The sequence below is a fragment of the Brachyhypopomus gauderio genome, unplaced genomic scaffold (genome assembly GCF_052324685.1).
Source record: "Brachyhypopomus gauderio isolate BG-103 unplaced genomic scaffold, BGAUD_0.2 sc85, whole genome shotgun sequence".
NCBI classification, from domain to species: domain Eukaryota; kingdom Metazoa; phylum Chordata; class Actinopteri; order Gymnotiformes; family Hypopomidae; genus Brachyhypopomus; species Brachyhypopomus gauderio.
This window is the reverse complement of record NW_027506906.1, coordinates 1106808-1124954: the sequence shown is the minus strand read 5'-3', so window position 1 is coordinate 1124954 and position 18147 is coordinate 1106808. Positions and strand designations below refer to the sequence as shown.

The 18147-nt window shown below is 40.2% G+C and overlaps 1 protein-coding gene across 1 annotated transcript; it reads right to left on the bottom strand.

The window, feature by feature from the left end:
• Positions 1-5322: 5322 nt before the first annotated feature.
• Positions 5323-12100, bottom strand: rhcgb (Rh family, C glycoprotein b). The gene is made up of 11 exons (XM_076991756.1): positions 11845-12100; positions 9817-10009; positions 8446-8596; positions 8027-8174; positions 7778-7944; positions 7301-7438; positions 6929-7065; positions 6569-6693; positions 6337-6410; positions 5831-5907; positions 5323-5627 (listed from the first exon to the last, which is right to left on the bottom strand). The coding sequence occupies exons 1-11, from the start codon at positions 12059-12061 to the stop codon at positions 5594-5596; spliced, it is 1461 nt and encodes a 486-aa protein (XP_076847871.1). The 5' UTR covers positions 12062-12100; the 3' UTR covers positions 5323-5593.
• Positions 12101-18147: the final 6047 nt, after the last annotated feature.

Sequence of the window (18147 nt, the reverse complement as noted above, 5' to 3'; positions counted from 1 at the left end):
TTGAGGACAGTGTATGTGTTAGGTTATGTTGAAGAAGATAACTAGGGCCAACAGAGACACAGAGCCAACATAGTCTGAAGGAGAAAAAAATAATTAGTTTGTTAAAGTTTTGTAATCATATATTGTTACTGTAGTCCAGCACTATACAGTCTTTCATATTTTAACTACATTTAGGCCTGTAAGGTTTATGAATCTAGGGTTAGAACTTTATATTTCATAACCACTTAGCTATAAACTTGTCCATATTGCCTTTATAATTTTCTCATCTATTTGAAATCAAATGACTTTCAAACACTTGTAACCATGGTCTGCTGATGGGTAACAATTGTGAATCTTCTCTCCTAAGAAATGTGGTACATTCCAGGGTCCCATCACAGATCACTGCTTAGTTCTGATGTTTTGTCTGATATGTCTTTAATCAAATGTATACACTGAAGTAATAATATAAATGTATATTTTTTTCAGTTCTTTCCATTCAAAATGTACAGCAATTGGAGTATTTTGTGGATTCAGAGGTCTATAGGAACGCATGTCTGAATTCCACCGAGCTGTGAATGTGATTATAATGCAACATTGATTCAGTGCTGTGTACCAAAGTAACTGTGGGTGTTGACCTCTTCCTCCCGACTGTCTGCAGAAGTTCTTAGCTTCTATGGGGAGGGGTGGCAGGCTGCTGTCTGCCACCACCAGTTCAGACAGACGTAGAAAACGTCTGACTGGGGAAGAGTGAAGGACGCAGGGTGACAATGCGCCTCTTTTCATGATGTCTGGGAGTGTGTGTGGTGTGAAGTGGCCCCACCATAGAGAATTAGGGCTGGCCCAACGAGCTAGACACACTTGGCGTGATCTGCATAGACAAACGCATGAGGAAAGGCAGTGTTACATCTGCAGTGTTAAGTTAATGTTGATGAAGTTGAATGATGCTAAATGTGTAAGTGATTATATAAATAATAATAATATAAATACATAATATTTATTTATAAATAATAATTGCAGTATGAATATGAAAATATGAAACACTTAATATAATACATTTAACTTATCAAACTGAACAACTAAATTTGATGTGTCAAATCTTACTGGTTTGTGCAGTAACAGTGGTCAAAAATAATGTTAGTCCAGCTCATTTTTGTTTCTGATTTCACTGTCGCCTTTGGCTTGCTCATTAGGGATCTGGACCCATAGTATTGTTATCCTTGTAAATCCTGTAAAGCGCTTTGTGACAACATGTGTTGTGAAAAGCGCTATACAAATAAATTTGATTTCATAAAGAAATTGCCATCAGTATATCATACAATACACAACGACACATTCACCTTTCATGCACTGAATCACAGTTCCTAACATGTCATTTGTTGTGTAAAAGTTTTATAGTATTAACCTCTGTCACTGTATTATGTCCAGGCAATAAAATAAAGCCAAGACTGTGACCAATATTCATAAGTTTCTTTTAAGTTTCATAAAAGATAATTATACCTATAGTATGTATAGGATTCCAAAAGTATGTAAAGTGCCACACCATCTTCTGGGCAAAATAGTAAAATTGAAAACTCAGGTAACAAATGGAGCGAGGAAGAGTGTGTGTGAGAGAGAGAGAGAGAGAGAGAGATCTGTCGCCTCACATCAATCCCTTCACAAGAACATGGAACGTGTAGCCACACGTCAATCACACGTGAACAGAGACGTCTCCGCTCTGACGTCGTCTGATACATCCTCCCTGTTCATTCAAACTTGCTCGGCAACCATCAGCCGGTTGTAGGGAGGCTTTGTCCTGATCAACAGGAGATAAGAATTGAAAAGGTATCCAGCCATGGCAACCAGGCTCGGGCGGGTCTAAAGCAAAGTGTGTGTGTGTATGGGGGGGGGGGGGGGGGTGCTTCTTTGTCAGGCAAGGATTCCAGCATTGACCTGCAAGTCACAGTTCCACCTCTGTGCAAACGATTTGCCTACCAGAGAGCAGAGAGGTGGTGCATGCTGGGAGCCTCCAATCATGGCTAATCCCATGTTCTTAACACAGTGCCAAGGGCACTTAAACAACTTTAGTGAGCCTCTGGCTACCTGGAGTGGGCTGGTCCACTGCAGGCGCTGGGCTCCCATCCATGACAGGTGGGGGGAGAAGAGGCCAGAGGGTCAGTTCCCCGTACTCAAGAACACAAGGAGGACAAACACAACTCACAAGGGCATACATGGCCAAAATCCACATTTAGTCTTCAACCACAGTTAATTAAACCAGTTTGAAATTGAATATCAATTATGTAGTGGTTGTTACAGAATTTAAAACATTTGAGGTCATATTGACTGCTGTATGAATGATAGGCCAAGGGATAATAATAATAATAATAATAATAATAATAATAATACAGTTAGAGTTCAGTTCATGTTAAGAGAACAACCTAGTCACGTTTTCTCAAAATCATGTGATTCTTCAAAACGCAATAAGACTCAGCTGTATTACTAATAGCAAGACTAGATGAATATCCAGTTTATAAAAGCATTTATGGACTTCTTTTAAGGTTTATAGGGAAGTTAACATGGGTACTGAACAAGGCTTTAAAACTAATAAAACCATAGGAAAGAATAGTAAAGAATCTTGTAACTGGGTTTTATACAACACTGGTCACCGTGTGTAATAAACATATGTGCATTAAGTGAAATAGTCTAAATACATATCACTATTTGTATGCATGATATAACTAAATATCAACAGCCAAAATTATAAAGGTTCATGAATGTATGACATATAGCTGTAACTAAGATATAAACATCTGTTTTAATGAGTGTGTTGTGTAATGCAGTTGTGTTGTGTATAGAATTTTTTAACCATTATGAAATCTCCATTTCACATTTTCTGTGTGTAATACGCTGGGATGATGGTGTGAGTTCATATGGTATTGTAGCTAATGTTGGTGGTGCCTGTGTCACACCCCCACTGCAGACGTTGTTTCTCACACACGAACAGCTCCACCCAAGTACGCTCTCCCACTTTCCCACCCTTTAGCTCAGCATGGCTGTCAATCAAACCGGAGCACTGATCCAGACAGGCAATCAGTCATCAGCCATGAAAAGAACTCTCTCTTCCCTCTTCCCCTCTTTTAACGCTCTTTGGCTCCTTTATCCCTCCTGTCCCCTCGCTTTCTGAATGGGCGTGACGGTCTTAATCTCCCACACTCCTCCTATAAGTTCCCGCCTCTCTCTCTCTCTCTCTCTCTCCCACTGGCTGCCTTAATCACCGGCAGGGCAGACAGCGCTAGTTTTTTTGGGGTGAGCCCAACATCATCTCACTCCCCCTCCTTCCTCCCCAGCTCAGTGTCCTCAGGGTCAGACCCCCCTCCCTAGACTGGGGGCCTTTCAGCTCTGGCTAAAGGATCATGTCATGAAAGGAGCTTGATTTAGTTTTAACAGGGGGCTGTGTCCGGCCTTTAAGTGGCAAATGAATAAACATAAGACGGCAGTGGCCTGCAGGGTGGGGGGGCGGAGGGGAAGGACGTGAATACACAGGAGGTGGGGAGCACAGTTGTGGAGCGTAAGAAAAATGGGGTTGGTTCCCTCTCTCCTCCTCTTCTCCACAGTACCCCAGAAGCAGTTAATTAGAGTGCTTTCTCTACTCACACGGCTGCTGAGATCAGAGTGGTTTACACCCGGGCCTCCTATAGAGAGAGATTACTGCCTGATTCCCTTGCTATTCCAAGGAAGACACACATTTTTGAGAACTGAGCTTGTAAGAAGAATTCCAAAATTATTCCAATATAGGAATGACATGATCTTTGAAACAAAAACACATTATTCAGTTAGATATGGTTTGATCATTGCAAAATGTAATGGATCTTAATGCAGGGTTGAATTTACACAGTAAATTGTCTTGCATCACCTGTTGTATGATGTAGTTTACCCCTTGACCCTTAATGACCTTCGGTCTGGTTCATTAACAAGAATCATCAAAGAGACATGTGGGCTACTCCACTCCAGCATCATTTTCTTGACCTCTACAACCAAAGGTCATGAACTTTGAGTATAAGTGGACATTGACACAGACAGAAACACTATAATGCCACAGCAATTAAAAAAACAGTACCAGATCATAAAACAGCATTGTGCCACCATATTAAAAGCACAGCAAATCAATACAGTTTTCCCATCTCAGCATCCTATCTTCATTAACACATTTTGCCTTGATAGTTTGATTTAATCCAAGATTATTTAAAAGTGATATCCACAAAATGATTAACATGATGATACAGAAATCAGAGATCCTTTTATTTAATTGATCTAAAACACTTTTCAAGGAATGTAGTTTGCAACTGGGTAAAATGTAAGATTACCAACAAACTTTGAAATGGTTATTTATTTCTTTATTTATTCATTTATTACTATTAACGCATGGGTAATAGTAAATTAAATACAAATTCAAATTGTTTTAAAAATCAAGTCAAAATTTAGAAGGTAAGAAATGTTATATCCCTACGGGTTAAGATAAATTGACTGAATTTATTGGAATGTTTAAAATCAAAGTTTAAAACTGAAATTAGTTTACAGCTTGGGCTTTTAATAACAGCAAGTTATAGTCTGTGCATTTAAACTTGTATGTATAATTGAAATTAGGTTCAGTGGTGGAGCTAGACTTTTTTTTTCCCCAAGCGGTGGCCAAAGGGTGAGCAAAGTTTTATCAGAGGGATCCATACACACATGATGAACGAAAGGAAACATATTTTCTCTTAGTGACCATTTCCAGTGGGGTGGTACTAGGGGTTGCAGGGGTGCCGTTAGGGGTGGAAATTGCCCCCCTGCCCCCCCCTTTGACTCCGCCACTGAGTGCATCAGTGATGTCAAATTAACTGCAATGAGCTAAAAAAAAATTATACCGTTTTAATTATGCTCATTTTTAGTATTTTCAAAGCATTTTACTCTAGATTGTTTTTCAGCCTATTTATAGAGGTAGGTACATATTCCCTAACCCATAAAACAATGGTCCTTTGAGAGCATAGTAATGAGAATTGTAAAAGGAAAAGTAGCTCGTGAATAATGAATAGAAATGCATTATACAGTGTTATCTTATTATACATATTAAATCTGACCTGCTGTTGATTTTACTTTTAAGTGAATGATGTTAGAACGAAGGCAAGAGGATAAGGTACAATTAACTACACAAAATACTTAGACTGAAAAACTTGGCTACAGTATATAAATGAATAACATTAACCCCTTCGTCAATATTATAGAGTAAAATCAAAAGACATGAATAAAATGGACAGTGTCCAATAGGCAGTGACCCACCTTGGTCATTGTATGGGCTTGATAGAAATAAGGGGGGAAACTGCCACTTGCTACACTTTAAGAACAATTATATAATTTATTTTATAAACGTTTAATATGCAAAGCCATATGATACAGGCCCTGTACACTTAAAAGTACTCTCTAATAACAATCATTATTGTGTGGTGATAAAAGATTCTTTTAATAAAGTAACATATCTTAAGTGCAACACAGAACCCTGAGATATATTATTGATTATAAAAGATGATGGTTTGCCATTTCTTCGAGCTGAAACTGATGAAAGGATCAGTCAGTATTACTGATGGAGGGAGGTGTAACCTGGTTAGTGCTGCTCCACAGTGAAGCGTGTTTCCGTTCTGCGAAGGGCACAAAAACGCAAATCATTCAGTTTTAACACTAGGTCACTATGTGTGAACTATACGCCACCTTGTGGCCCAGTCCGGTAATATAAAAGAAGAAAGATCTTTTCAACCAGCCCGCAAACAGAACAGCTGAAGTAACTACACTCCCGTTTTTGCTAAATAGTAAAATCCATGTTCTTGTTTAACTGGAAACTCACACGTCCGAGTGCTTGTTGGACGTCATGTGGTTGTTATATTCTATAACAGGCACGACAGTCTCCTCTTCGTCAGGCACCTTAACACGAGATAATGTTGAAAACAAAGTCACATTCAGAAGCACACGTGACCTTCCACACGTCACTCAATCACAAACAAATAACACGCACGTGTCCTAAAATACGACTTTCAGGCACCTTCTCCCTCAGTCCCCTTACCCACATGTTTCAATGACCCGTAGAATTTAAAGGTTTGGTTATTCTGAAAGCAGTGTCTTGTAAATACCGACAGGCATCTACACAGCTAGTCAGGGCCATGAGGGCATATACAGAAGCAAAACACCTTCACAAGGAAAGAGAGGAACGTTTAACCTTCACAAGAAAAGGGGTAAGGTGACACTTTCTCCTAATTTAGATCACAGCCTCAGTGGATAATTTCTGAACAGATTCTGGATGTTCTTACATAGATTCATTCATTCATTCTTACTTGAGGTTTTGGCAATTCTCACCTCCCAGTAGACTTCATCATCAAAACAGTTGTCATCCATCGCGTCACCCCAGATGGGCAACCTCAGGATGAGACCTGTGAAGGGAAGCATCTCTGCTCCATCATCTCCATCAACATTATATTTGATGTTCCTGTTCATATAAGCATATAAGCCACCCCGTTTCAGAGAGCTGTGGGCCTCCTTGTGACTAAAGCAAAACCTGTTTGTCTCGGTCCTGGCTGGAGTTCCATACCTACAAACGTCCCTCCAACTATTCCGAAGGACACAGCCACACACATGGCAGCCGCCTGGTAGCCGCCTTGTTGAGTAGGAGTTCTGTCCTTGAACTCATTTATAAAACCAAAGGTGTTTATTAACCTGTTAAAATAGGTGAGAGATAAAACCACTTGGGAGAGTTATTGATGAAGAATATTCTGATAAATGAAATACAAAGAAAAAATATATTACAACAAATAACACATTAGCATATGCCTAAAATTACTCAAAGATAAACCAAAAAGAATCACCTCCATGTAGCCACATAACTTCACCCTTGCACCATGTGACTAATCTCTACAGAAACTATGAAGATACACACATCCGTTGTCCTTACCCTTCTTTGCCATAAACAGATTCGCTAGCGGCAGCAGCAGTTATGGCTCCCACGATTCCCCCTATGACGCCCGGCATGGCGTGCAGGTTATGGATCCCACATGTGTCTTGGATCTTTAACCTCTTTTCCATGAACGGCTGTCAAACAAGACAAATTTCAATCCTACTCTGACTGTCCTCCACTGACTGTGACTTTGTAAAAAGGATGAACAGAGTTAGCATTTTAATTTCTGTTAGACTGTGAAACAGAGCTGTGAGAAGAGCTAGACAACAGAAGTTATTCTGTTATGCGGTATCATCCTGAAATGTGGTTCACACATTGCTTTGGTGCTTGGATGTTGCTTTTTTGTAGAATGCTAAAGGAAGATCTTACTGTGATGTATATGTAGCCCAGTGTAGAAAGGACCCCACAGCAGAATCCTACTATCAAAGACCCATAAGGCATCAGCATGAACTCTGCAGCTGTTCCTACTGCAACGCCGCCTGCCAGGGTGGAATTCTGGATATGCACCTGGTAACAAATCATTAGCAGAGTTACTGTCAACAGCTATGAGCCACTACATTACCTGTATTCTATTACATTAGGGTTTGGTATGTTAATCTGGATCTGAAATATCGATGTCCATATAAATGTTAAAAAAATATAAAAGAATAATAGCCAGTTTTAAGTGTATAAACAGGCAGGTAATAGGTGATGAGCATGTGTGCAGGTGCACAGAGCCTTCATCCTGATCCCCCATCTTTATAAACAAGCCTTCATGACCCCCTCAGTTCAAGGCCAGACTACCACACAGAGGGCTAAGAGCACTGCAGGTGTGGTCAGAAGCAGCGGAGGACAGTGGACCAGTACCATGTCCAGCTTTCCACGCTTCTGGGACAGGCTGGATATGGCAACGGTGGTGAGGACGGTGGCAGCTAGGGACAGGTAGGTGTTAATGGCTGCTCTGTGCTGACCATCGCCATGGTTACAAGTGGCAGAATTAAAACTGGGCCAGAACATCCAGAGAAATAAAGTTCCTGTGAAACAGAGTCAAACATCAAAACTTAGACTGAACAACAAAGATGTGTAAATAAACACAAAACACACCACAAAACTCACCAATCATGGCAAACACATCTGAATGGTAGACAGAGCCCTGCAGCTGACTGCTCTCCTTCAAGTTGGGTCGATAGAGGACCCATGAGATGGCCAGACCATAATAACCTCCAAAGATGTGGATCACCATAGAACCACCAGCATCTCTGGCCTGCCAGACAAAGTATCACCCAGAGTAGTTTAGCCTCGAGTACATTCAACATCGGTATTATCTCTCTGATGACTGCTCACTTACCTACAGACAGACAGAAGCAACTTGGATACGTCTTCTAATGTAATTCTAATTCCATTTATTGTACATCAACAAAACTTTGTTGTTTTTTAAATGTGACACTTCCTTTAAAATTGAAATTGTCACCTCCACAATATACACAATGGTGACATTCAAACATGGTAGCAGTCTTCCGGGTAATTAGACTCACATGGAGTAGGTTGGAAATGATGAATTCTTCCACAGCGAACAGTGTAATGCCGAACAGGGTCATCACCATGAGCTGTACAGGACTGACCTTCCCCAGGACAGCCCCATAGGCGATCAGACAACCCGCCACACAGAAATCTGCATTGATTAGGCTGGGGTGGGAGCAAGAGTATTATTTAAGGCCTTAATTACTTTAAATAGCACTTACAATATTGTGTGAAGCCAAATTCATTCTTGCACAGTCTGTCATTTTGTATTTTCATTCATAACCAAAGTCATAGTAATGTAGATTAATTATGCAAATACTTTAGGAATGCTTTCAGTGAACATTTGTGAATTGAACCCGACTCGAGAGAAGCAAAATCTTTATTAGTCTCAGTTCTAACACAGACACATGCATTTTCAGAAGGTTAGTGACTCGTCTGAGCTCAAGTGGTCACGTACTCAAACTCACTCTTCAGGTTTCAGTCAGGACTTACAGTTCATATTTGTCTGGGCTGTTTCTCATATTACTGCATTATCACATGCAGCCTTATGTGATAACGGACAGACGAGTGTCTCAAATGACAGTGAAATTAATAATCTGTGTGGTATCTTTCGCCTCAGGTTAACAGAGCCGTAGTCGAAGGGAACATGCTGTACAACGAGAGTCTATCAGTTAAAACGTTTCGACCTGTCAAAGGTTTTTTTTTGGTATATCAGGTATAATTAGGCTCACATCAAATGTATTTCCCTATAATATCACTAATGGAAGTAGGCCTGTTTTTGGTTAAAACTTGAGGCAAGTTGCACAGTCGACTTCACTAGGGGACCTCGTATTCTGTTATTTGAGTTAGACCGAGAGATGTATTTGAGTTAGGTACACTCCTAAGGTTTGCATGCATCCTGAACTTGTATGCAGTAGGTTTATTCCTGTCTCATATTCCCTTGGCTATAGTTCAACTTAAGTAAAAGGAGGTTTACCTTACTCTACTCTCTCATACATGGCAGCTTATGTCATTTTATTAATGCAATTCAGTGACTGACATCTTTAATATAAAACTATGGGGGAGATATTAAGATATAATATCTTTAAATTCATGGACTTCCCTATAGAGGCAATGCTACATACGCCAATATCCAAGTCAAATTCCTTTGAAACCAGTGTTGTGAGGAAGTGAAATCTCCAAGGCACAAATTATCTTGAGTAAATCTTCATATGGAAAAGTAACTGATGGAAATAGAATGACAAGTAGAGTAAACGGACTTACGCCGTTTCTGAATAAATGAGCAGAGGCACAAAGGTGGTGCAAAAGAAAAATTATTGACATAACCAACAAAATCCCAACTCAGGAAGGGATACAAATGCTCTAGAGTGACTATGTGGACCTACTTTTCAATGCCGATCTTGATGGTCCCATCCGTGGGGTCCAGGGACTGGAACCAGCCCTGCATGAGCAGCGCCCACTGCAGGCCAAACGCTGCGATCAGGAAGTTAAACCCTACACCACCGAAGCTGTAACGCTTCAGAAACGTCATGAGGAACCCGAAGCCCACGAAGATCATGACATGCACATCCTGGAAACCTACAAGATAGAAAAAGAGACATTCAACATTCCCTCAGCAGCACACATCACAACTGCAAGTGTTGCCAAACCACACCACCGAAATGCAATCTTTCTTGTTTTTAACAAAGATATGAGGGATTTGTTAACAGCCACAAAAAAACCCCTACAAATTACAGCCAGCTCTTATGAAAAGCTTGGAGTGGAGCCATGTTCTGCAAAAAGATCTGTAAAAAGTGAAAGACAGAGCAAGCCGTGCAATGCATCCTCAGTGCTGGATTTCAGTATCAGTATTACCAAGTCTCTCTAATTATGACAGCAAGCCACAGGGTTCTAAATGCCTGTGCCCTCGGGAGCTGACTAGCAATAGACCTACAACACAAGGACATCATGTTAATCTGGCACGTATATCAGTGCTGACTCGTCTCAAGCCTTTCTTATGTTTCAGCTGAGGCAGGTGAATGAAGGTGCTGATGCAGGTTGGAGAGCGTTTTATGAATTAGGCCCGTTCACATATTTGCACCATCACCATTCCTGAGCAACTCCAAGACTTTTGTTCTGCGTATGATCACTGAAGGACAATGTCCACATCAGCCTTCCCTCTCCAAGACACGAGCTTCACTTTCCTTTTCTAAAACCATTTAATTTATTGTCTAGGTAATAATTTACATTCTTTGGATATAATGCCAAATATTTGAAAGAATTCCAAATTTCAGAAACCCCGTTCTGCCGAAAATAACCTCGTCAAGAACTCCGCTTATCTGTGTGGACTGATTATATGTATACAAAGACACACTTCAGTGCTGTGCTACCTGAATGGCCTTTTTTTGCTTATGGTTCAACAGACATAAAATTGTGTCTAAACAGAGTGTTACTACATGTTAGAGTTTGTGAATGCCATTTAGTAAGGTGAGCATCACTGTACACATGTCACCAATCTGACATGTTTACTAAACAGTTCAAGCATGTCTCATTACCCTTGCTGCTGACACTAAGGGGATACCTTCTGAAGGAGAAAGTTCATCTGTACCTGTAAACTGAATTAATCTCAAGAACACAGATATCACTGCCATCTCTGTACTTAATTCAATAGTAAAAAGGTCTTTAGCCTACTTGAGATTCAGAAAAATCTGTTTTTGGTGACTTTGTTAAATGAGGCTAAAGAATATTTGAGATAAATATGAAAAGCCCAAACATGCACAGCATTATTTCAAAAAATTGCTGAAATACTAAATGCATTAAAATTGTGCAACAAACATTTCTAAATATACCAGCAGTGTTTTCATCCAGTTTTCCTTTTTCCATAAACAATCTAGCAAGACAGATAAAATCTTTTCTTGAAGATTGCCTACTTGATCTGATTACTCAGTGATTAGACATAGATACCTATGGAGAGCTTTTTTCTCAGTAGACAAACCCAATTCCACCTTTAGAAAGAATTCATGACTACTCTGAAACTTTGCACCTTGTGTTACTCAGGAATGCCCACACGGTCTTCCCTCCTATTGTAAAGGTCACTCACTGAAAAAACCTTCTGTATGTCCAGGAGAAAATATTGTTTATATTTAGATCTTACATTACAACACTGCTTTATTATAGAAATTACCTGGTAGGAAGACGGAGAGAGACAGACAAAAAGAGTGATAGCGAGGGGGGGGGGGCAACATTAAAATAATTCAGCAGCAAAATTTTAAATAGCAGGGACAATGAACATGAGATTAATATAACTCAAACGCTCATACAAATATCCAAATTGCACAAAATTCAAACAGGTGTGTTTAATATTAAATTATGAGAACACTAGCCTATTATTAGAGACATAAGACATTTAAATAACTGTGTAATGAATTACTTACTTGGATATCTGAAGTAGAAGTCATTCTCAATGTCGCTGGTGATGTTAAGTTTAATCTTATTTGCAGACCAGCGCACATCTGATTCTCCATTATAACGAACAAAAACCCCGAAGAGTATAATCATGGCGGTTTGCCACACAAAGCACACGGCCGGTAGTGTCCATCTGATGTTCGTACTTCTTGGCCCGTCGCAGAACGGCACGATGCAGTTGCCCATGTTGGCGAGCGAGTGTGTTAGATGCAGCACACACACACCTGTGGCCAGGTAGTTATAATAGCCTCGCAAACGTGGAGGTGTGTCCAAGCTCAGTGTCAATCACTCTTCTCTTGTCATCATGTTTTAATGATGATAACAAAAACGAATAAAGTGGTTTGGTAATTATTTTGGCTCTCGCGACTAAATGCCTAACAAGTCTCCAAATCCTTATTTTCAATCCAAACTTTGGCGAAATGGTTTATAAACACGCTTATCTACTGCAAATATAAAATCAAAGCTAGAGTAATGGTTACTGTTTAAATGGAAAGCTTTATATTTAAGTTAGTATAATACAAATGAATTGGACGTTAAAGGGTATGGAGCTTATGTTCACGAGAATAAACGTGTACGACACTGAAATTAAAAGGAAAGCCACCAATCAAACTTCCACCCACTCCGACAGCGCTTGATTCTGTGGCCAACATTGGGTCGAACTGCAAATAAAAAGGAAGTAATGGTATCTTGGTATTTTATTTACTGCAGATTGTCGACAGCACGTCTTTAATATCTGTTAAAATGGAAAGAAAAATGTATTGTATGGATATTGCTGAATCATTAAAGAACCCATATAGAGTGTTTGACTCGGCCCTATTCAGAAGAATTCACTATAAATAGAACAAGGAGCGCAAACAGCAAATTCTGTACTGCCTCTAAAATGTAAAATAAACAGCAAATACCTGTAAAATAAACAGCAAATACCTGTGTTTACTACAGCAGTATAGTCTTACAGATCAAATTTGAGAGGTGAGAGTGCACCACGCAAGATATACTCCAGAGTACTCTTACAGTGCAAACAGATGACACAGGTCTCCTCTGACCTACAAGTCTTAGTTACAGAAGCCATCACCTGGAATTAACAAGCAATTAATAGAGAGAGAGAGAGAGAGAGAGAGAGAGAGAGAGAGAGAGAGAGAACAAATGAAGAGAAGAAGAGACAGTGATGGACAGAAAAAGAAAGAGAGGGAAGTACCTGTAAAAAAGAAAGAATTAGAAGAGAGTGACAAGAAACTGACGTTTGCTCTATATAATTAATGATTTGGTCTACTGTAATAAATGACCTAAAATATTTCATCCGCTGGCAGCATTAATAACATGTAGCTATAAGGGAAGACTGGTAAAGCATTTGAACTGGCTCCTGTCCCCTCCCTGTCTCCTACATTCAGATCCAATTAACTACTGGGTGTTTAAAAGCAGCATTCGCTCCAACAAGGTTCCCTTTGTTATGGTGATTTTAAGAAAGTCCTTCATTATCTTAGTTTCTTTATGATGAGGTAAACCTACACTACTGCTGACTAAATGGATATTCCTTTATGATGTACTGAACCTATTTTACTGCTTTCAGAAGAGATGGGAGGTGCTTGTGCTTGGATCATATCTTACAGCTCGAGGAGCAGTCATGGTCTGGTGGTAGGGAATTGGTCTTGTGACTGGAGGGTCGTGGGTTTGATTCTCTGACCTGAGGCCATGACTGAGGTGCCCTTGAGCAAGGCACCTAACCCCAACTGCTCCCCGGGCACCGGGCTAGGGTGGTGTAAAAATCACAATTGACAAAATATGGCACATTTACATTAAAAGTATAACGATGGAAGTAGTAGTATTGCTTTTAAACGTAGGATACTGGGGAACGACACTGGCCTCCACCAAGATGACTTCTACAAAGAAATTGTGCTATATTGCCATATGGTCAAATGTAAAGTAACTTCAGAGGACATATGTTGTTGAAACTCATAAGATCTGAAAGAGTTCCAAAAACTCTAAAACGTAAGGCTTAAAGAACCCATAGATAGACAGTTTTCAAAGAGAAGAAACTTAGAATAATCTCCTCCTCTGTCTGAGAATAGGCAATCTTCTCTTAGGCAGTGCAATGGCACACCATGGGATCTTTACGTCAATAACGAAGAAGAGTTATGATAACACTGAACAAGAGTAAATCTGTGATGTTCAGTCAGCAGTCACTGAGTTGTCTGATGGTGGTAAACCCAAGCGACTGGACTAATGGCCTTTTTCTGGAGGTCGCAGAAAGGCACAGTGGTGGATGTGTGCCTCAAGAACTTCCCATAGAAATGAGGCAAAACTAACCATTTGTATTTTGGTTGTATCAGTGTACTTGTGTGGTACGTTTAGACTAATTTTGCAGCATGTTATGTAATCGTAAATGTGGCGTGTTCAGTATAGTCTCACAGGTTAAGGGTTACCTCACTTACTGAGAAAGAATGTAAACTTCACCCCAAAGGGGTGGACTATGTGGATATATACTCTGTACAGTGATGGCTTAGTTATCTTGAAAAAGTAATCCGATTACTGATTACTAATTACGCCTTTTAAAAGTAACTTAGTTACGTTACTGATTACTTGATTTTAAAAGTAACTACGTTAGATTACAAGTTACTTTAGTAGTTACATTCAGCAGCAAAATGAATACTCACTTTATTGGAAGTGCATTTTTAACAGTAACAATGTATTGAAGCAGGTTCGGTAACCGAGGCAGAAACTGCTTAATCCAAAAATCCCGAGGAGGGAAACTTTATTGATAACGCAACCCTAGCGCGCGCAAAACACTGCAAACACTGCAAAAAAAAGACTTGTAAAACGTGCTCGCGCTCTCACAGGGTCGCGCGCAGCGTGCGGAGTCGAGCGCTACGGTCAGACGCAAAAGTAGAACTGACCAAGAAGAAAGCAAAAATATATATTTTTACTAGGGAAAATAAAAATAGTAACGCACAGTTACTTGGATAAGTAACTTTAATCTGATTACTGGACTGGAAATAGTTATAGTAATATAGCGTTATATTACTCGTTACCGAAAAAAGTGGTAAGATTAGACATCACTGACTCTGTATACAAATGTACTCTGTTAAGGTTGGTAACGGGCGATTTTAGGATCTGGTCTTTAGGGGTGCCCAGCCCCCAGTGCTCACAGAGGCACAATACCAAAGTATTGCGCAGGTGCAGAGCAAGGTTTTTGCATAATATAATATTTAATAAATGTGTTGAGCCAGGGGGTGCTGAGCAACTTCACGGTGGTGCTCTAGCACCACTAAAAATACCCTAGCCTCGCCCCTGGTTGGTAACATATTTTATAACCTGCACTGAGCTATTTGAGATGTGAGTTCCCTTAGTTTCGTACCAACTATGTTTTGGATTCAGACAATTTATTACATTTTTACGCATGTCAATCTTCTGCACCTATTTCTGTCCTTGGTTGTAGGCAAGCAGGTGGGGTAGTTCAATATGATATCTAAAATCCCTACGTTACTCACTTCAATATGGAGGCGTAAACCGATCTGATTCTGTTATTTTAGGGTTGCAATATGTGTACACGTGGTCACAGGAGGTTACCACTGAGGAAACGACTACAATCCGATATACCATTACTTATATACTCAAGTTTGATAAAAGCCATGTACCTTGCACAATATTCTGTGTGGGATATAACATAACTTTATCTTTCTAATAAAGTACACTACAGTATGTTTAGAAAATACAAAACACTACATACAGTATAATTGATTTTTCATATTGTATTGATTTGTACAAAACATTTAATCTATTGAAATATTTAAAATATTACATATCCTTGGAAGGACGTTTTACACATTGTTTTTGCAAGCTAAGCGAATTTCCTCATTGCACCTGTGCCTTCTGTATATTAGTGTGAATTCAGATATGTTGTTCATGCTACACATTCTAAAGGACAGAATAACATCTAATCTGAAAACACAAAGGCTAAGGTACAATCAAATAAAAATACAGCGCCATCAATAACAATGATTTGAAAACATTCAGCTAATTCACCAAAATAATACCTGCACATTGCCACATGTCAGTGAGTGTGTGATGAGCCTAGTTTCACCTCACACTGCAGCATCTACCTGGATTACGATGGTCTGTTCCATCAAAAAGACTCGAAGTAAGTTGTGCAGGCCACAGGCCTTTTAGCCAAGTGTGAGTTGGTAAACCAATCCTGCATACCGTAACTAGATCTTACATTGTCATGGTCAAACACAAAATTCAAAGTGCCTTTTAAAATGAAATAAGGCAGTTTCATAGGTAGAGGTGCCTGGGAAGTTATGTGTAGAAATTCTCCCACTAATCATGTTTCAGGAGCTTTTTGTCTTCAGGTAACTCTAGAAATGGCCTCCTGAAACTATACACACTAATGTTCTGGGTCCTCCATCAACCACACTGAACTGTAGTCTAATTGATGCAGGAATTGTGCATGTGCCCATTTTTGTACATTCAAAACAAACAAAGGAAGTCAATGCCATTACTCAATTTATTCTGAATACACTAGATTTAAATATTTCTTCAGGACTACAGTACAGGGCCGGCACCAGAACATATATAGTGAGGGGGCGTCAGAAAATTTCGGGGGGGCGAACGTAAGTTGTTGAGCGGGGGGGGGGGGTGCGTGTAACGATTGTGGAGCGGCCGAGGGGGCACCATGTAGCGATTGTTGTAAAATAAATGGGTCTTATTTTTTACATTGAGGGGGCGGGACACCTCGCCTGAGGGGGCGACGCCCCCATTCCCCCCCCCCCCCCCCCCGTGGCGCCGGCCCTGCTACAGTATAACACACATCAAGAACAATGGACTAGTCTGGTGGTGACTCTAGATTCATGGACTGCTGGAGGCTGAAGTTTGTTAAGTGGCCTGTTGGAAGAGGCCATTGTGGTGTCTGTCAGTGGTGGCACAGAAGCTCCAACACCTCCTGCTAGATGATACCAGCTTGAAGAACCTGTAACGAGAGATGGTGGGAGGTGGGTGTGATCCTTCACAATGCTGACTGCCCCGCGGCAATAGTACGAGGCATCGATGGTGAGTGGAAAGAATCCTTTTGGCTGTACTCACAAACCATCCCAGGGCCTTGTAGTGCTCTTCACATACCAAACTGTCAGGCAGCTCGGCAGATTACTCTCTGCTGCCTTCTATAGAAGAGAGAGAGGATGACAGGAGCCACATGAGGCGCTAAGTGAACGTGCTGGTGGACTTGTTGGCTAAGAAGATGCTGCTGAGGGCCCAAAGAGAGGTCTAATTCTAATTCTAATTCTAATTTTAATTTTAATTCTAATTCTAAAATTCAGTTGTTCCACTTATGTGCAGTGGAGAGCAGTCACCCCTCCTCAAAAATGATATCTGTTATTTGATCAACATTAATCACCAGTCAGCAAGCTAGTCCACATCCTCAGTGCATGTGTTTAGTGTGGACGTGCTGGAGGTGATGATGTTAGTCCTGACAGGTACTGAGGTGATGATGTTAGTCCTGACAGGTACTGAGGTGATGATGTTAGTCCTGACAGGTACTGCGGTGATGATGTTAGTCCTGACAGGTACTGAGGTGATGATGTTAGTCCTGACAGGTACTGCGGTGATGATGTTAGTCCTGACAGGTACTGAGGTGATGATGTTAGTCCTGACAGGTACTGAGGTGATGATGTTAGTCCTGACAGGTACTGAGGTGATGATGTTAGTCCTGACAAGTACTGAGGTGATGATGTTAGTCCTGACAGGTACTGAGGTGATGATGTTAGTCCTGACAGGCTGAGGTGATGATGTTAGTCCTGACAGGTACTGAGGTGATGATGTTAGTCCTGACAGGTACTTTTATTTTTTATTTATTTAACCTTTATTTAACCAGGCAATGGCAGCCTGGCAAGAGGCACAGCCTCTTGAAGAACATACATTACAAGCAGACAATAATATAAAACAAACAATAAATAAACATTATAAGATGATTAAACACTACAGTTGCAACATTCAGTAAGGACATTCGCAATAACATTTTTAAAAGTGGACATGGATATAAAATTACTAATCTGTAATGATTTTTGCAGGGAATTCCAGTCTCTGGCAGCTGCAGATTGAAATGACGATGAACCAAAATGTTTTAGGGATTTTCAGTGTAATGAGTTGCGCCGAACGAGTATTATAAGCGTTGGGTGACAATTTTAATAAGTTACATAGATAGGGAGGTGACATGCCCAGGAGGGTTTTATAAATAAACTTATACCAGTGAGTGGTACGACGGATGTGTAATGATGACCAAT